Here is a 20,112-nt window from a genome sequence, read left to right on the forward strand (position 1 = left end):
ACAGAGAATATTTTTTTTATAGCGCCAAAGTTTGGATTTTGAGGTAACTAAACAAAGGCTTTGTAGCCCGCAGTTAGTCGTAGTTGCCTGCAGTGAGCTCATTCAATGACTACGGACAAGGAGAGCAGGAGAACAGACATCGGTTCTGTTTGTTTTTTAAAAAGTCATGGGTGAAAATACAAATATTATTTATTCGTTGAAATAGTACGGCTTGTATGAAGCAAACAGAGCCATTACTAGTACAGGGATACGTTGGTAGCCGTGTCGCATGCTACAACGCCTATAATTTTGGGACGGAGGGGGTAAGACCGCATGGCACCGCTCAGTTTTTTTTAGGGAACAATCGCACGATTCAGTTATTCTGCAAGTAATTGCACACCAACTCTAGGCGCCTCCTGTCGACGGATCCACACACATGGCATGCCGTGCGGCGAGCGCCGAGAGGCGCCGGCCGGCTGCAAATTGAATCCCGGAATGCCGTGCTGAGGAGGGGAGAGCTCGTTCTCCTGTCTTCCCGTATACTTAAAAATAAAGTCATTTGGATAAGACTTGGGTCAGAAATATAAATCATGAATAACTTTTAAGTTGTTGAATTTGAAAATATAAAAACTATATATATATATATATTTATTTTGAAAAATATTTTCACAAAAATTTATATATATCACTTTTTGATAAATATCTTTATAAAAATAAATAGTCAAAGTTATACTTTGGAGATCGTGTCATTATCCAAAACAACTTTATTTTTAAATACGGAGGAAGTACTTGTTAATGCAGCACAAGGTACTAGGATGCCATAGGCATGGCTAAGTACAAGGTCCATCCTCGGCCTGCATTATAATGGCAAGATATTTTTATGCACACTCTATATCGAAAAGTGTTCGAATTGGCTGAGGCCTTATTTAGTTCCTTCCCCTAAAGTTTACTTTCTATCCCATCGAATGTCTTGGCATATGCATAGAGTATTAAATATAGACTTAAAAATAACTAATTGCACATTTTGTGACTAATTTGTGAGATAAATCTTTTAAGCCTAATTAGTTCATGATTTAACAATATGATGCTAAAGTAACATATGTGCTAATGACAGATTAATTAGGCTTAATAAATTCGTCTCGTAGATTACTGACGGATTCTATAATTTATTTTTTTTATTAATATCCGAACACTCCATACGACACCTACATGTAACGTCCTAAAACTTTATATCCTGGATTTAATCAAGGTCTGAGTTCATGTGTCGCCTCGCCTGCGGTATCTTTGTAGCACTGCTGCCGCTGCCTACTGCAATAACTTCTTCATGGTCACAGCACCAAGCATCTATCAGCGAATGCGCTGAGAGAGATATGCTATTACTGCTAGTAACTGATGATAACGATGAGCCCATCATCCTGATCTGGTTACGTCTGCTAAGCGCAGCTTTGATCGCTGTGTGTGACAGGAGGCCATTCAGATCAGTAGCAGTAATGAATGAATTGCCCATGGTGGCAAACAGTTTGGCCCTTAATGGCCATAACCATCCGGTGTCCTTGCATATGCTGTTCTTGTCGTAACTGCACAGTCTGCGTGGTGCCCCGGCGAGCAAGATCCATCATCCATCGGCAAAATCTCCTCCAGCCTGCGTCTGTGCAATGTTGCCATTTATAGCACTGTTTTCACACCCCTAAGCTACCTCTAGGTCCACTACCCCCCTCTTGATTTGGCATCATGCACATGAGAGATTTAATTGTTCACCGTGGTCTTTGTATGGTGAGATGCTCGCACTCGCAGCCGAAGAATAACATAGGAAACGTGCATCAAGCTGGTGATATACATACATCTTAGCAGTGCATCAAACAACACTCCATTACAGCTTAAGCGGTTGCTACTAGCTATAATACGACAACTTAACACATTCATATTGCAGTACTACCGTACTGTTATCAGTTCCGGTTTAGTCTTTGTGTGATACTGATATCCCGTTCTCGCGCGCTTCACGGAATCACGGGTGATCGGCCGGCAGGCTGGCCGCGTCGACGACGTACCCGCGGAGTGACGGCGTTCGGGTGGCCAGCTCCACCTTGGGCTGCCGCCGGTTCTGCACCCGCCGCCGCGCAATGTAGCCGCGCACCCAGGGGGTCACGTCCTCGCTGATCTTGATCATCACGAAGAAGAGGAGGCGGTAGATGACAATCATGCTGAACAGCACGGCCAGGTCCAGCCACTTGGACCGGTTCACGTCGATCTGGAACACGTTCTCCAGGATGAACTCCCCGGGGATCTTGGGCAACTCGTCGTCCTGGTTGTCGAACAGCAGGCCCTTCAGGTCGTTCTGGTACTGGCCCTGCAAAGATCGATTAACAACCCATGTACGTGTCGCATTCATTTTTCTGATCTTTCTTATAGATTACTACTACCCTTTTTATTCTTGAATTGAGTTTTGACAGCTTCTGCTAATCACTGTGAAAAATATGAATCCCCTTTTTACCTGCAATGCCCAGTAGTGGAAGCTGATGTAGGACATGGGGTACCTCCAGAAGGGCTTTGGGATGTCATGCGGAAGTCTGAAGTAACCTGATACCAGCATGAATATCCCCTGTCCATTTCAAAACGATTGTTATTCATTAAATGTGGGTTGTTATCATCAGAAGAGAATATAAGCAGGCATCAGCATTATGGTGTGGTTCCATGCACAGCGTCAGAATTAATCCCAGTTCGGATGCACAGCGTTTTTCTTTTCCTACAAACAGTTGTGTGGCAGATGATGGAGGGTAACAAGCTGCTAGAACGGATGTTCAGTTTACCTGAATCCCTGCACCGATAATGATGCCCATGAGGAAGTTAGGGATCACACTGGCAATGGCCATCATCAGGCTCTCCACGACGGTGACACTGGCGTAGAGGGCCAGCACAAAGAACAGGTAGTGCATGAAGCCCGGGTGCAGGCGCACCATGAAGTAGCACAGCGTGCCCGACACGAAGGTGATCAGGATCAGGAATGGCATCGCCGAGAGTGTGTTGCTGATGACAAACGCCAGCACACCATAGTGCCCGTTGAGCCTCTCCCTTTGAAAGACCTGTAAAATGGAAATTAAGTTGAGCAATTGAAGGTCCTGAGACTTTTCAAGATTCATATTGATTCTTCAGTGGTTCCACAGACCTTCATGTCCTCCACAAAAGATGGAAACCCTCCGATTGACATGAATGTGACGAAGCCAAAGATGAATGAAGCACATGCTCCCCGGGCCTAGTAGTTTTCATCAGTTTAACCCAGTCATTAACATCAGGTTTCAAATTCAGAACTAGATACATTCAGTGCCCAAGACATTACTGAAGTGGAGAAATGTAAACATCAATGGTACAAATAACTCTTACCAGAATAGAGCTATATCCAGTGCCAACATTGAGGTATATAGTCCCGATGCAAAGTGTCACAACAATGTAGATAATAAGCCTCAACCAGTAGTATCCAAAATCCCTTGACATGTTGATGAATGATCGCTTCGTGAGCGTGAAAGCCTGCATCAGAAAGCTAGCTTGGCTCCCTCCTGAATCCAGCACTGTTCCTTTCTGTGAGGACAAACCACATGGATCCTTTCAATTCTATTGGAAATTTGGAATGGTCTAGTAGAGTTTGAATGATCATAAAGCACTGAAGAAAATCAGCAAAGTACTTACGAGCCGGGCCATCTCATCTACTTTCTGTTGCGCATTGATGTAGTACTGTGAGTGTTGGTAGTAGCTGATCAGCCTCCTCATGGCTTCCGAAGTTGTGATCTTCTCGAGCGGATCGTCAGATCTTTCAAACTACATATGTGAAAAGGAGTGCAAAAATTCAGTCAAGACACGTACACCAATATGCTACAAGCTACAGCAAATACTAAATAGGTGATAAAATTGGACTCACCCTCGTCTTCATCGACCCTTTGAGAGTCGCCTTCACCTTGTCAAAATCTGAATTTATGCACCTGAGGAAATGATCCGATGGGTTGCGCATTGGCGGGCATGGGAAACCAGCTTGGGCAAAGAACTGCTCTCATGCACAATAGACCAGATGATTCAGATGCCACATTAGTGTAGCAAAAACATAGATAAAAACAAGATGAGCAATCTCATATTGTTACCTCACAAGCCTCTGAGGCCTTCCCAAAGTAGACTGTTTTGCCCCCTGATAGAAGATAGAGACAGTCAAACAGCAAGAAAACCTCACTGCTCGGCTGATGGACCGATGCTATGACGGTTCGGCCATCCCTTGCCAGTCCCCGCAGCGTCTGTGTCACGAAGAATGCCGAAGCACTGCACAATTTTTTTTGTTGTTGCATCAGTCACTTCGGCAGATGATAGGTTACTAGCTGCCAAAGAGATGAAATAGAAGCGCATACCTATCGAGACCACTGGTGGGCTCATCCAGGAAGAGCAGCCTAGGCCTCATCAGTATTTCCAAGGCGATGCTGACCCTCCTCTTCTCACCACCACTGATCCCCCTGAGGTGCCAGTTGCCTACGACTGTGTCGGCACAGTCCTGAAGCCCCATCTCGACGATGGTGCCCTCGACCAGAGCCTGCTTCTCCTCCCTGGGCATATTGTCAGGGAGTCGGAGACGCGCCGAGTATGAGATGGTCTCCCTTACTGTCAGTGTGCCAATCAGATTGTCATCTTGTGTCACATAGGCCTGAAATTGCAGATTGACAGTAGTTTGTTTTCAGTATCAAGGTGAGAATTCATCATGTAGATTTTGACCAGGTGCTGATATCGATCAAATATTCAGATGCATACCACGTACAAAAACCGGGATCATCATTTTTTTTACTGCTATGAATTTATTTATACATACTTTTATGTAACAGGAGAGGCTTCTTTATAGTACATCCTTTCGACGAAGTCATAATAAAACTCCGGTCATTTTTGTTTGATTATAACCAAATAAGAAAAATACCCCCAGGTCTTAACAGATCATGAGGTTTTGGTGAGCCCAGTGCTGAAGAAACCGGTGAACAACACCCCAACCCGAAATCCCCTTTCCAGGAAACATAACGGCGTCTCCTCACCAACCAGTGAGTGTTTAACTCCATCACCAAACACACACCCGAAAACAGAATGATCCATCAGGAAACAGACAGGCGACAGTGGAGGCAGATCGCCAAAATTCTGACCGGTGATGGCTACTGATCCAACCCCAGCTGGCAGCTGCAAGGGTTTAAATGTTTAATGGAGTCGAGCCAACATCCTCCTATTCGGCATGGCATCTTTCGCTGAAAATGGACAGATGCGATTGCCAAGCTGCTGCCGAAAGCCGGCAAGGTTACAAAACCTGGCACATGACTCGTGATGAGCCAAGAGTGACGAGTCAGTGAGCAGAGTGTTGTCCAGGTGAGGCGATGCCGGAAGATCCAAAGAGAATTCAAGGTCGCCGATGGGTTGTGGAAAGAGACAGCAAACACCATCAGGGGGGGGAGGTGACATCAACGGAAGTGTGATGTGTGCTACGGTGCTACCAAGTAGGCAGTACTACTTTTTGACAAATCCAATCCAACTCCAAGTTCATGGGAGACACATGGTCAGTTTCGATTTTTCACACAGAAAACGCAGAAAGGCTGTCTATTTCATTATATGAACTTATATACAACACAATTTCCACAAAAAAAAAAGGAAATAAAACAAGCCACTGATATAAGCAAAATCCAGTGTTCACAAATGTGATTTGGACTGAAGAAAAAAATGTGGAGACTTATATAATAAAAAATCTGAAACAACTTAATCATTTGAGAACCATTCTTTACAAATTTCATCTACATAATTAACTAGAGCTAACGCCAAGTTCCTTCGGAGATGTAATTTTTATATACATAAAAAAATTTCGATACACAAGTGTCAGTATGATGATGGCATGACAACGAAGTGCGTACCGCGGCGCCGAAGGAGAGGTTGGCCTTGCGCCCGTTGAGGAGGACGGTGCCGAAGAGGAAGGCGTTGGCGGCGAGGCGTCCGGCGAGGGCGTCAAGCAGCGTGGACTTGCCGGAGCCGGAGGGTCCCATGAGCGCGGTGATGGTGCCGGGCTCGGCGTGGCCCGTGAGGCCCTGCAGCACGGCCTGCGTGTCGCCCGTGCCGAGCGCGACGGTGACGGTGAGGTCCCGCCACGCCAGGCGCGCGGACACGTCCCCCAGGAGGACCCCGGCCCTGTCGCGCCACAGCGTCTCGCTGAGCGGGCTCAGCACGGGCGCCGCCGCCGCCGCGCCCGCCCCGGCCGCCTTCCCCGCCGAATCCTCCAGCTCCGCCGCCACCACGGCGGCCGCGGCCTCCCTCCCCATCGTCCCGGCCACTGCCCCCTTCCTCATGCACCTCGTACGGAGCAGGCAGCAGGCGCGCCTTGAATCCCTTGTCCACAAGAATGGCTAAGCTGTGCTCCTCTCTCTCGCCTCGCCCTGGCAGGGTTCACGCGAGAAGAGTGGCTGGCTTGCCGGGCCGGGCGTGTCCGCGCTGCAAAGTAGTGCGCTTGCTTGCTGTGCTCTGCTCGCTCTGCTGCTGGTGGTGCCGGGAGTGGCGAGTTTTATGAGCGGGAAGCAGAGGTGGATGGGAGTAAATGGAGCAGCGAGTGGCGAGTCACTCAGACGAGCCGGGGAGACGGAGCGGAAGTTATGACGGCGCAGGGGTTTGACCTGGGGTCAAGCGGCGCAGAAAGCAGGGCGTAGCATGCGATGCGGGTGAGGGGCGCTGCGTTCGGCGTGTGTTGGAGCCTCCAAGATTGAGATGGGTGCCGTGCAAAACTGCGTCTGCTGCATGCGTCGCACGCACTGACGCACGTACGTACGTCTGGTCTCTGGGCCGGCTGCATGCGATGCACGCGCGCGTGGACCGGCCCAACAACGGGTTGATGTTGTTGATCAGGGGAAAGTGAGTTACCGGTACTCGTCGTGTGTCACGTTGTATAGGCCTGTAAATTCACATGGAAGTTATTTTTAGTTAGCTACTAAGTACTACGTGGGTTTATGACTTATCGCTTGTTTAAATTTAGGACGTAAAATTTTAGGGTGTCACGTGAGGGTGTTCGGATACTAATAAAAAAACAGATTACAGAATCCGTCACTAATACGTGAGACGAATTTATTAAGCATAATTAATCCGTCATTAGCACATGTGTTACTGTAACACCACGTTGTCAAATTATAAACTAATTAGGCTTAAAAGATTCGTCTCGCAAATTAGTCGCAACCAACCAGCGAACAGAGCCAATAACGGCATGACATGCAGGTTTCCAAAAAACTTATTGCATAGGCCCCGTTCGCTGGTCTGAATCTTGGCTGAAACTGGCTGAAAATACTATTCCAGTTGAATTGTCGTGGGAGAAAAATATTATTTCAGTTAAAAAAATAAGCCGAACAAGTTGAATATGAGGTAAGCCGAACCGGACATAACGTACATAATGCATTGTCTACCTCGATTAAGAACACTGGTGCATATTATATATAAATAAATCTAGATAGATACGAGTAGCTCCTTATACAGTGTTCTCGTTTGGCTCATGAAAAGTCCGCCGGTCGGTGGATTACAACTTTTGATCCAACGTGGTGTTTTCCTATCGCCACCGAGCATGTAGGTGTTGACGCTGCTAGCTATTACAACTTACCGTCCTGTTTTGGACTACCGAACAGGTTCTACATTAATTGATTCAAGACTGTCGTACCAGCTACGATCCAATAAAATCCACGCGTGTACGTAGAGCCCAAACCACAGTAAAATTAAAAGGACAAGACGTGTTAATATACTCCAAGTACTCGCCAGTGACGGACCTAAGCACGTTCGTTTGGCTTGTTATAAATGATTATAAATTTTCAGCCAGAATAATATTTTTCTCTCACATAAATCAACCAGCAGTACTTCTTCACGAACCAACAACGATACGAACCAGTCAACCGAACAGGCTGCGAAGTTTTTACCTCTGAATATGCGCAGCAAAAAAAAATTCTTATGCAATTCGGTAAAAAAAAATTTCTTATGCAATTTTTTTACATTAAAAATTTCTACATATCTCTGTGACCGGCGGACTCCAGGGTATGCGGTGGCCCACCCTGCATACCTAGGGATGAAAACGAATCGGATATGGACGGATATCACCGATATTACATTTGTTTTCATATTAGTCCGGATTCGGATTCGAATACGGATAGTGTCAACTATGTCGGATAAGATACGATTGGATATCGACATCATAAATATGCGATTTGAGTATTCGGATACGGATACGGTATCGGATATTGAATATCTGAACTTGGATACGGATATATCTCAACCCCTCTAAACGGATTCGGTTTTAAATATGGTCGGAAAATATCTATACCGTTAGGTCCGTCCCTGGTACTAGCTAGTACTCCACTGCATGCTAGTTGCGCACGGGCTGCTGCCATCGTCCCTACCGCATTTACCACGACTCGTAACTCGATCATTTGCATATCAGACCAGGTCCCTGCAGCTATCTTCTACTCCGATCCGTATATATATAGCCTCTCCATGGAGTAGATCGACCGCTCGACCTTCATCAAGTGATGCAACGATCGAGCTTCTTTAACATGGAACCTATCAGCGACCTCCGCTGCACTGCAGTCGCGCGCGGTAGCTACGGCCTACGGGCTACGGCGTAGTAACCACCACTGTAATGTGGCGTGCTGTGTAGCCTCATCGCTGCCTGCTGTCTGTCAGCTGCACGGGCTGTGCTACGTGCGTGGGGCAGTGAGGCTACGGCCTACGGGCTACGGCGTAGTAACCACCACTGTAATGTGGCGTGCTGTGTAGCCTCATCGGCGCTGCCTGCTGTCTGTCAGCTGCACGGGCTGTGCTACGTGCGTGGGGCAGTGAGGCTGTGTTTAGGCCGTGAATTTTGGGAATTTAGTTACTGTAGCACTTTCTTTTTTATTTGATAATTAGTGTTTAATCATGGACTAATTAGAACGTTCTAACTAAATTGTATAATTAGTTTTTTTTTTTGTCTATATTTAATGCTCCATATACGTATCGTAAGATTTAATGTGATAGCTACTATAGTATTTTTTAGAAAATTTTTTAGAAACTAAACACAGCCTAAAGCTATTGCAGTGCTGCTGGTCTGCTGCTCGTGCAGTTGCGAGAAGCCGGCCGGGGCAGAGGCAGAGCCACAGAGGGGTGGCTGGGGGCGCGCGGTGCATCGGAAGGCCGCGACTGGAGGATCCGAATTCCCAGCTCCAGCAGCGTCTCGTCACTGTTATGGGCCGGGCCGCTTCACGGAGCCGTTGTGGTCGGCCAGGAAGGTTATTAGCGCACGGTTTCTTCCTCCTCCGTCGGCACCACTCTACCTCTGCGCCGTTTCAAGCACCGCATGGGCCCACTGGCAGAGGGGCCAGCGGGGGCCATGGCCCCCGTAACCACTGCAAACTATATATATATATATATATATATATATATATATATATATTAGGTAGCGTGTCCGTGCGTTGCTACGGGATAGCTAATAATTTATACTAAAAACACATGGATTGCATGATAAGATAACAATACTATAAAAATTAAATATCAACGTTAAAGTTACAGTTAATCCAAAAATAAAAGTTTGTGAAATCCTCTCGAGAAGCAGTGCAAAGAAATGTACACAGTACTTGAATCCTCATGATAACCTTTGAAATGGATCGAAGTTAGCAGGCATAATACATGTACACACATGTAATTAGATCGAAGTTAGGTAGGGTTTGGGTGCTCGGTTTCGCACAGCAGGAAGGGAAGAGAAGGGATTGGCACACCTGGTGGTGCTCCTTGCAGGACGAGAGGAAAGGTGGAAGTGCGGCAGGAGCGGAGGTAAAGACACGAGCCGGATCGGGGAGGGGGGGGGACGCGCGGGCGCCCTCCCGGCTTCTACTGCCGCGGGTCTTTGTCGCTGGTGAAGGGCCTGATGAAGATCTGGCGACGCAGATGCGGGCGAGCCGAATCAGGGACGCAGATACGGACACCGACGTGGATGCTGGTGGTCGGTGAGTACCAGGAGCCGAGAGCGACGGCGTGGCGGCAGCCCTCGGTGGCGGCGGTCCGGCTCCCTAGTCACGTGGAGGTCACAGGTGTTGGTGAGGGCGGTCGGCAGAGGGGTGCTGCGGGGAGGATTGGAGGAGAGCGGGGAGGAGATCGCACGGGCGGGCGCGGGCGGCGGCGGCGCGGCCAGCTGCAAAAGACATGAAATGTGGCATTGCTGTGATTCTATTTTACCAATTATTATCAAACACTAATACAGCTTCTTGAAGAAAAATTAAACAAGGTTATGGCGTGCATAATTGAAAAGAATGTATCAACGAAGCAACATAAAAAGCTTGCCACTCATGTAAAAAAGGTTGCTTATTTCTAACTATCAATAAATGAAAGGATAGCCTACTTGTCATTATTTATCACAACATCAAACAGAATTTAACAATTATGTATGTCTGCATTACTTGTCATAGAGCTTACTATAGCAGCAAAGGATCACAAACTTACAATATTATTGTTCCAAATACTGCTAGGATTGCAACAAGAAATATGAAACACAGCATGAAGTTGATCAATGGCAGTGAAAAAAGATTAATTTTATGGAATTGCATCCTTATATGAATGAATCTTATTGGGAGTTTCCAAGCACCAAGCAATGTCGAAGTAGAATACCTCCCTTGGACTACAGAAACCATGTCAGGTTTCAAAAAACAAAAAGCCATCAGAATCAGCACAAGAAACACACATTTATGAAAATGCACATAGATTCCATGTTACATCTAAGAGCCAGCCCTCGCTGTTCTACTCTTTGATCTTCATTACCTTCAGAAAACAACTAAGATTAAGAACCAGGGACGGCATAAGCGGAGCACTTTCGCAAAGATGGAAGGGCCATAAGCTAATATGACTTACTGACCTTATAACTAACTAATACTAATTACTATAATCAAGGAGTGAGTTATGTTTGGCTTGATAATTGTCTTGCCAGTAATCAATAGAAAATAATTTCCTAATTGATTGCAATATCAAGAAACAAAAGCCAGTTAAACAAAAACCTGTTGTTCAGGTGGCAAGGGCACCAAATATTGTGGGCTTATGCGTTTGACAGTCCACTCCATCTAGGCACCAGTTAAGAAGATACACACGGTATAATGAAGAATGAAACGTATGCTCCATAGCTCAGAAGGGAATATTAATAAACTGCTAAAAAGACAATCGACATGTAAAATCCCTCAAAAGAAATTTTCTTGCCATAGTAAGAAGTAGATTTTTAAGTTGCCTAATTCACCCCCTTCTTAGGCGTCACGATCCCTTACACGAGCAATGGAAGGGCGATGGTGGGGTGGCCGCTGGGGTGCTCAATGATGATGGCCGCGACTATGAGCGCCATGCCACGGGGATGGTGCACCGGCACCAATGCACGACCACCAGCGGTTGCCCAATCGTGGCAGGGGGTGGCGGGGCTTGGTGAGCGCGAGCAATCGCCTCTCTTCCCTTCCCCAACGCGCGACAATGGAGGCAGTGAGCGATCGCCTCTCTTCCCTTCCCCGACAGGAGTTGGACGGGCGTCAGCAGCGTTGGTGGTGCTTGAGGGCTCCGACGACGAGGCCTAGCTTAAGGGTGTGGGAAGACGGTCCTAGCTGATGCTCTGGTTCAAGGTGTTAATTTATCCTGCTGTGGTTGTGCCAGTGCTTTATTAGGGGCATAATGTTGTGACATCATAAGAAGGAATTGTTTGAAAAGGGCATTGAGAAATTTGTTTCAAGCATGGCATATAAGAACTGAAGAGTATCACTTTATATTCTGGAATCTCACAAAGGATGTCAGTGCTCCGGTTCACTTTTTCAAGACAAATATTTATATATGAGTAAATCATGGCTAGTTAGTAAAACACCTCTACAATTCAGTAAATTACATTGGTTCATATTCTTATCGCTTTCAGCATAGAAAAAAATAGTAATAAAGAATTAGGAAAATGCTGCTAATTAAGCTACACCGGGGCCAAATTAGAATAGAACACATAATGTCTGCAGTGGTGGCGCTGTATTTTAGGGTCATATAATTTATTTATGTTCCATGCATGTGTGCAAATAGTACATTATCTATGCGCTCTAGCCTTTTTTATTGTATAAAAAAGGTGCTGTAGACTTTTAAATAACATAGCCCTCAGGATCCTTGTTCACGATCTTCGTCAAGAAATCATTTGCATCGAAATTATTGTCACTGAACTGTGGTACTCAACCTACACATGGCGAGAACAATGTAACTAAAGGCTAGCCTAAGCCTGGGCAAAATACCCGATACCCATTACCCGTACCCGAATTATCCGAACCCGAACCCGAATTACCCGAACCCGAGGTACCCGATCCTAAATTCGGATAGCGATTTTGATTACCCGAAATTAGTTTGGGTAATTCGGGTAATATCCCCCGGTACCCAAACTACCCGAACTACCCAAAGATTTGTTTTTGTCTTTGTATTTATCATGTGTTGTTAGCTGAACCATTTAACTTATCACTTTATTAGAATATAATTCTCTCTATTTGAATGAGTGACTGTAATATATTATTCTCTACAAATTGCTATTGAAATTCTATACAAATTGCTGCTGAAATTATGTATAGATCGCTACTGAAATTTAGTATAGTTTGTTGTTTTCTGTAAATTTGGGTATATCGGGTAATACCCGAACCCGAACCCGAATTATCGGGTACCCGAATTTGCGGGTAGTGTTTTTTCGGGGGTAATATCGGGTAGCAATTTTCATTACCTGAATTTTGAATTACCCGAATTACCCGACCCGAAAAAATCGGGTAACCCGAACGCCCAGGCTTGGGCTAGCCAGTCCAAAATTATGAAACAAATAAATGAACATCATGAAAAGAAAACGTGTCAACATCATGATATACACAGATCTGAAAATCATGAGAATCGTCTGATAAGTTACTACTGAAAACATCACTAACAAAGTTATAATTGGCTGCATCTAAAGTGCAGGATGAGAATTCAAACATCATGTAGCTCCCTGATCTATTGGCACGGAGGTCACCTATAGTTCAAAAAACTATAGTTATTCACTACTGTATTGGTACGATGAATAATGTGCACCGGAAACAGTAAAGAACCAAGATTATCTATGGTTTCCAAACCTGCTTGATGATCTTTTGTGTGACATCGGCCAAACTTGAGCCCTTGGGGTTGGGGTAGCCACTGATGCCTATAGCTCCAGGGATCTCGCCATGTCCAAAGTCCTGCAGGAAGCACGTGGGCTCTGGCTCGGCAAAGAAGTTCCAGTCCACATCCAGCCCATCGCCACTACTTGAAAGTTGCAAGAACGGAGAGAGTAGTAGCCTGCGACCGTCAAATCATGCGGCTCTGCTCATGTCTGCAATGGAGTCGTCTCCTCATGCAGGAGATGTTGCGAGTAGCAGTACACTCGCTGAGCAAGGGGAGTCGATGCACGCGTTGATATTAGCGGCAAGTAAAAGTCAAAAAGACTAATTAATACTATTTACTTACATTACAAAGCATTGATATTATATATAAAAGGACCAGTAGTTATCTTCGTTGATCTGGTTTGTTAAGTCTTTAAATAGTGTGCGACAATCGTGATTTTCAATGGGTTCCATGTACCTAAGAATGACTAAAACATTAAAAGATGAATCAGGTCTCAAGCTTCTCGATATCTTAAGAAACTTTTCTAACCCTGAAACTTTAAGATATGCAGCATGCCTGTCTTTTAACTGTTTTTGGTAGCAACAGAAGTACATCAAAACATAAATATGAAATCATCTATGAGTTTTTGGTAGCAACATGAATATCCGGAATGAAGTCATTTCCTGTTAAGAAACAAATAAATATGAAATCATCTATAAGCTTCTCGATATCTGTTTTGACAACTGGGTTTGGTATCCTCGAATCAAGCTCCAGGTACTCCCTTTAAACCCATATTATGATAAAAAAACTGCAAGAAGGTGGTGTTATAAAAAAATCAAAAATAGAAAGACCATGTTATCATCTCAGAGGAACAAACCTGATAAGGTTTCTTGGGAGATTGTCCCTAGGAGTTGTTTCAGTTACTCATGGGAACCATCCTCTACATTTTCTTGAGGAATCTACATTTTTTAACGGTTCACACGTGTTCAAGTTAACAAAAGGAGTATCCTGAACTCAACATTTACAAAATTCTACAACTACATTTAACATCAATACACTGTTGCTTGCTAAATGCAGTTAAATAAATGTGGTTTGCCAAAAACCATCATAGTATGGATGAATCTAGGAGTTGACACCGAGGATGGATTAATAGACTTCACGCAAAATCAAAAAGTGAAGTTCATTTGATGTCAAAGCGAGCATTATTAGGTACGCATCTTGTACTAATATTCAGTGTGTAAAAGAGACACAAAAAAGAGAACAATTAGAAGATCAGTGATGTAGAAAATTATTCAAATATTTAGTAAGTCCGTATACCAATCCATACAAGCAATGCCTTGTGTTTGGATTATAGTTCTCTTACTGCACATTGCACTCTTGTAGCGCATTAGTAGATATCTAGTGTAAGCAGCTGGTATCATGCATCAGCTAACTTCAATAATAAGCATATCAGTTAGAAATATAATTGCATAGCTCCGAAAGACCTTAACATTTCATAGCTTTATTTCAGGAAGCTATGAAGATAGTAAAATTCCTGACAATACTATATTCAAAACTGAAACAACACTATGTCTGATTAAGAATTTAAGAAGCTGAGATCACACTGGCAATTTTTTCAAAAAAAGTATGCTACCATTATAGATACCTCTATGAAAAAAGATCGTGCACATCAAAATAGTAATTGATAAGATAATATGGCCTGACTGAAACTTACATAAAATAAAGAGTCTACATAAACATTCATTTAATTAGAATCGCATATGATTTTCCCTTGCTTTCTTAGTTCTCTAGAATTTTAAAAATTGAGTAACATAAATTGCACGTGCTAACAAAAATTGAGTAACACAATATTTTAACCAAATTGGATCAAGGTACATTGAAAATGCAAAGTGCTTCTTACAGTTTAGACCTTACCTTCGAACTAATTGGTCGTTCCTAAGTTCGTAGGCTCCAAGAAAATATCAGAATGCTTTTTAGACGGGAATGGCTGAAAAAACAAAGTTAAATATATTTTCTTTAAATACATCTATGCATAGTGCTCGCAGTTTCTAACAGACTAATTCTGCAATGTTATGTCTCCCACATGCAACTGCATTAATTAAAAGAACTGCAAAGATGCCAATTAAGAATAGTAAGTTGATCTCCATGTGATCTAAATGGGTTTAAAATAAAATTAATTTGTCCAGTACCTTTTACCTGTAATTTCACAGTGACTCTTTCTAGTGCTTATGCGCCAAGGCCAGCTCCAATCTATTGTGCTCCGCCTTTCATTTCGTCCATATATGTATTTGATTCCACGCCACCCAAGCACCCGTAGTTCCGCACAATCCAATCAGGCTCCATCCATCCAAGCGTATCCTTTATATGGAAGCAGCAATTAATTAACTATAAGCCACCAGGGCAACAAATCAGAAGCAAAATGAATGAATAGAAAACCGACATATTGGATTAGATTTTTGTCCATGGAGAAATCAACTACACCCCAAGCGGACGGATTTAGGAGCCACAGGGAGGGAGGGAGAGAGAACGGACCTAGATCTAGATCGCACAGCAGGGATGGAGAGCCACGGCGGCGGGGATGGCGTCAGTGATGGTGAGGATGGCGGCCGCTGTGGTCTGAGCCCACACCACGCTCCTCGTCCCGCACGCCGCCGGGTGTGGCTGCGCGCCATCCCGCGCGCCGCCAGGGTGTGGCCGCACGCCCGTAGGGGCTCTCAAGCTCCACCGCCATTTTTCGCTCTCCTTCTCATGAATGATTGAACCCCTAGCTCCTGTGCCTTCGCATCGGTGGGGGTTGGATCTGAGGCGGAGGCGCTCCATCGCCTGGTGGCCTGGTGGCGGCGGCCTGGCGTTGCCCTCGCTTGGGTGGCCGGTGGCGGCCTAGAAGGCGCCCTTGCCCCGCTTGGTGGCTGACACCCTCGCCTAGGTGGCTTGCCTCGCTCGCGTTGGACTTGTTGGCCTTCTCCAAGCTCCCACCTACGACAAGCACCTCCACCTCAGCCGTGCCGACCCGTCGATGGTGGCGTGAGCGTGGAAGCGCATGAGGGGAGAGGGCGACAGTGGTGTGGGGATGGGGATGGAGAGCGGCACGCGCGGCGGCGCCCATGGGATCCAGCGGGGTATGGGATCAGCGAGGACGATGACATCGAGGTGGGGTGGGGATGGATCCATCATAGGGGGTGAGTGGGGGGTGGGCGGTGCAGTGATTGTGGCTTTCCTTTTTTAGAGCGACTTGCGCGTGGACGGGAGGCGGGGATCGCAGGGGGAGAGGTAGACCCAAAACAAATGTCGCACCAAAAAGTGTCCACACTTTGTTCTTTTTAGTTGTAGGATATATATATATATATGATTATATTAAAATAGTATAATAAAGAAAATCTTCTTATATTGTTTATTGATATCTCTTAGACAACAAAGTCACACAGAACAGACATACGGACATATGCTTAATGAGGCAATAAAAAAAGTGGATCTTTATTCATCAGTTACTAACTATTTACACCAGAATTTGGAAGGAGGATCTCAAGAGCTCGAAAACTCCAAAAATCATGTCAGCAAAGAATCGATTACGTGCGGATCGGAACCAGCTGATTCGAATGCAGCACTAGAATCGGCTTTCTTCAAATAGCGCCAGCAGATAACGACAGAGGCTATGATTGGCGCTGGGACAAGACATGCTGGACTCTACAAAAAGGGAAAGATTAGAGTACAAGTTATCTTAAATTAGGAATATTTTCTTTAGAGTCAAAATTTGTGATGAGTCGTGCTTAGATAGGAGTCATGTGCAGGTCCCGGGTATAAATACCAAACCCCGGCTATTGTAAAATTATCAACCAATCAAATACAAAGTCAATTACTTTTTTTGGCTCCGGCCACCCCTTAGGAGTAGGAGTAGAGTAGATCTCGGCGAGTTCTTCAGCAAGTACGGCTGCATCGATCCGGTCGACCTCCACTGCTTGCCTATAAGTACCGTCATGGTTTATACCTCTGTTCGTATGGCTGCATCAATCCGGTCGACCCCCACTACGACTCTGGTATAGGTTAGTTATCGACTCTTGTCTAATTCAAGTATGGCCTGTGTGATTTTGCCTCACATCCCACTGTTTGAATTAGATCAAGATCAAGTTATCAGCTCTACCTTAGTATGGCAGTCTTTGGTAGATTCATTAAGTTACCGATATTGCTTATTGCTTTCATTGTTTATCTAATTACAGCAATATCATTCTGCCCAATTGAGATTGATCTAGATCGACCTTACATCTTGTTTAACTCATCGTTTGCTAATTTAAAGCTGATCTAATCTACATCTTAAGTGATGAGTTATGTTTTATTAACTGTTTTGCATCAATCTTAATCGTGCATAGCGTGCGGTTAAGGCATGTCTGATCTTGAGTAGATCTATTAGCTAATAAAAACCATTCCATGGCCCGTTATCATGGCCTATGGGATTCTGCCTCTCACCCCACTGTTGGCACCATGGAGCAGGGATCGTTAGTTGGTAGACCCATTCCTGAGAAGGCATGACCTTAACTGTGCGCTATGCCTGAATCGGCTGTTTAGCCAATATCGAATGCTTTCATGAACAGTTCGCATTACGAGATCATTGAAGTAGAGATAAGTTGAAAGATATGTTAGCCCCATGATCTTGTTATTGTATTACGGCCTGCATGATTCTACCTCATGCCCCACTGATATTAGTAATAAGTTAGGGTCGTCGAGTCTATTGTTATTTCTATGGCCTGCATGATTCTGCCTCATGCCCCACTAGTCATGATGATAGATGAGATCTAACATGTTCATTAGATTTATCTTTATTAAATGGTTAAGTGATGTTGAATTATTTCTTTATATAAAAAGGAGTTCAGTTACTTATAATCATTGGCTCAGTACAAACCGATCACCGCTGATACCTTATTGCCATTGATTAATATTTGCTTAAATAACATTTATCTTGAATGATAACCGATTCTTCTTATACAACTCCATGAGCTTTAACCGATTCATTCTTGTAAATATGCTGGGATCGACTATTTAGTCGATCTCCTCTCATATCGGCTCTAAGAGCCACACATTCAGAACTGTCTGGCAACGCCGGTGAAAGCTCTAGTTTGGTTTTGGCTAATTGATTAAACCCTAAGTGCTAACTTAGTTTATCAAAGTGATCATGAGATAGGTAGCACTATTTCAAGTGATGAAGCAATGACGAAGATCATGACAATGGTGATAGTATGGTTATGATCAAAGGCTTGAACTTGGAAAAGAAGAAAGAGAAAAACAAAAAGGCTCAAGGCAAAGGTAAAAAATGTAGGAGCCATTTTGTTTTAGTGATCAAGACACTTAGTGAGTGTGATCACATTTAGGATAGATAGCCATACTATTAAGAGGAGTGAAACTCGTATCGAAATACGGTTATCAAAGTGCCACTAGATGCTCAAATTCATTGCACATGCATTTAGGATCTAGTGGAGTGCTAACACCCTTGAAAATATTTGTGAAAATATGCTAACACATGTGCACAAGGTGACACACTTAGTGGTTAGCACATTTGAGCAAGGGTGAAGGAGATAGAGATGATAGAGGGTCAGTCTTGCTGTTTTACAACTGATCGGACGCTGGTCTCAGGGGGGACCAGTGCGTCCGGTCAGGCATGGCAGTGATTACTTGGCGTCAGTCATGTGACCGGATGCTGGGCCTCTGACTGACTGGACGCTAGAAGGCTGCATCCGGTCAGAGCTGACGTAGCTGCACAGCAGTCAGGGTAACTGACCGGACGTTGGGTGTGTCCTATCAAGTGCCACCGGACGTGTCCGGTCGAAGAAAATTGGTTTTGGAACCTTACTGTAAACGACCGGATGCTGGGGGTTTAGCGTCCGGTCACTTGTGGTGGAGCGTCCGGTCAACTATCGACCGTTGAGATCTGGCGGTCATAGTTAAAAGAAGATTGACACGTGGCTGACATCGGGTGATCGGACGCTGAGCCTGCGTTCGGTCAGTAGGACTGAAGCATCCGGTCACCTCGATCAGTGCTCAGTGAAGGGGTATAATGGCTTTATTTCGTGGGGGCTTCTATTTAAGCCCCATGGCCAGCTCAAGCTTACTCTCTTGCACATTTTCATTGGCATAACAACCTTGAGAGTTTAGCAAAAGCCCTCCCACTATTCTCCATCATTGATCCATCATCTTTGTGAGATTGGGAGAGAATCCAAGTGCATTGCTTGAGTAATTGCATCTAGAGGCACTTGGTATTCGTGTTGCGCTGTGGATTTTGCTTGTTACTCTTGGTGGTTGCCACCACCTAGATGGCTTGGTGCAGTGGTGGAGGATCGGCATGAGTTGGTGATTGTTTGTGGCCATCTTCGGTGATTGTGAGGGAAGTTGTACCTTCTCCGGCAGAGTGTCGAAAGGTAACTCTAGTGAATTGCTTGTGTCATTGAGTTACCTCACTTGTGGGTAGGTTCTTGCGGTGTCCAATCATGTGGACGAGGTTTGTGAAACACCTCTTAGCCATCAAACCACCAAGTGTTGGTTGACACAATGGGGATTAGCGTGTTGGCAAGCACGTGAACCTCGGGAGAAAATCGGTTGTCTCTTGTCATTTGCATTCTCCCGGTGATTGGCGTAATCTTCATCTTGTAATTGGTTCATTCCTCTACACGATGGTATAATCACCCTACTCACTCATTTATATTCTTGCAAACTAGTTGTGGCAAGCTCTTTAGTGTAATTAGAATTGAGAGCTTGCTTTGTTGTTTTAAGTTCATCTAGTGGAGCTCTTTAGAGTGACAAGTTTGAGAGCTCTTAGTGAGTAGTATCTTTGCAAAGTATGTGCCTAGTAATCCTTGGAACCTCGGTGTCAAATTATGGCTCAAGTTGTGTTCAACCATGTGGGGGGTGAACCACCATTCTTTGATGGCATATGCTATGATTATTGAAAGAGAAAGATGAGGATGTATATTGGTTCAATCAATGATCAAGTATGGGAAGTGACCAAGAATG

General features: G+C 44.7%; 1 protein-coding gene and 1 pseudogene across 1 annotated transcript; one reads left to right on the forward strand and one right to left on the reverse strand.

Annotated features, from left to right (window-relative positions):
* The window catches only part of LOC136536571 (katanin p80 WD40 repeat-containing subunit B1 homolog KTN80.4-like), a 283,345-nt pseudogene that overhangs the window by 245,576 nt on the left and 17,657 nt on the right, over nucleotides 1-20,112 (forward strand).
* Nucleotides 1,796-6,558, reverse strand: LOC136524351 (ABC transporter G family member 11-like). Its single transcript, XM_066517759.1, has 10 exons — nucleotides 5,889-6,558; nucleotides 4,365-4,654; nucleotides 4,107-4,278; nucleotides 3,890-4,012; nucleotides 3,661-3,789; nucleotides 3,358-3,552; nucleotides 3,143-3,229; nucleotides 2,787-3,059; nucleotides 2,471-2,578; nucleotides 1,796-2,326 (listed from the first exon to the last, which is right to left on the reverse strand). The coding sequence occupies exons 1-10, from the start codon at nucleotides 6,315-6,317 to the stop codon at nucleotides 1,985-1,987; spliced, it is 2,148 nt and encodes a 715-aa protein (XP_066373856.1). The 5' UTR covers nucleotides 6,318-6,558; the 3' UTR covers nucleotides 1,796-1,984.

Source organism: Miscanthus floridulus, chromosome 2 (assembly GCF_019320115.1).
Source record: "Miscanthus floridulus cultivar M001 chromosome 2, ASM1932011v1, whole genome shotgun sequence".
NCBI lineage: Eukaryota > Viridiplantae > Streptophyta > Magnoliopsida > Poales > Poaceae > Miscanthus > Miscanthus floridulus.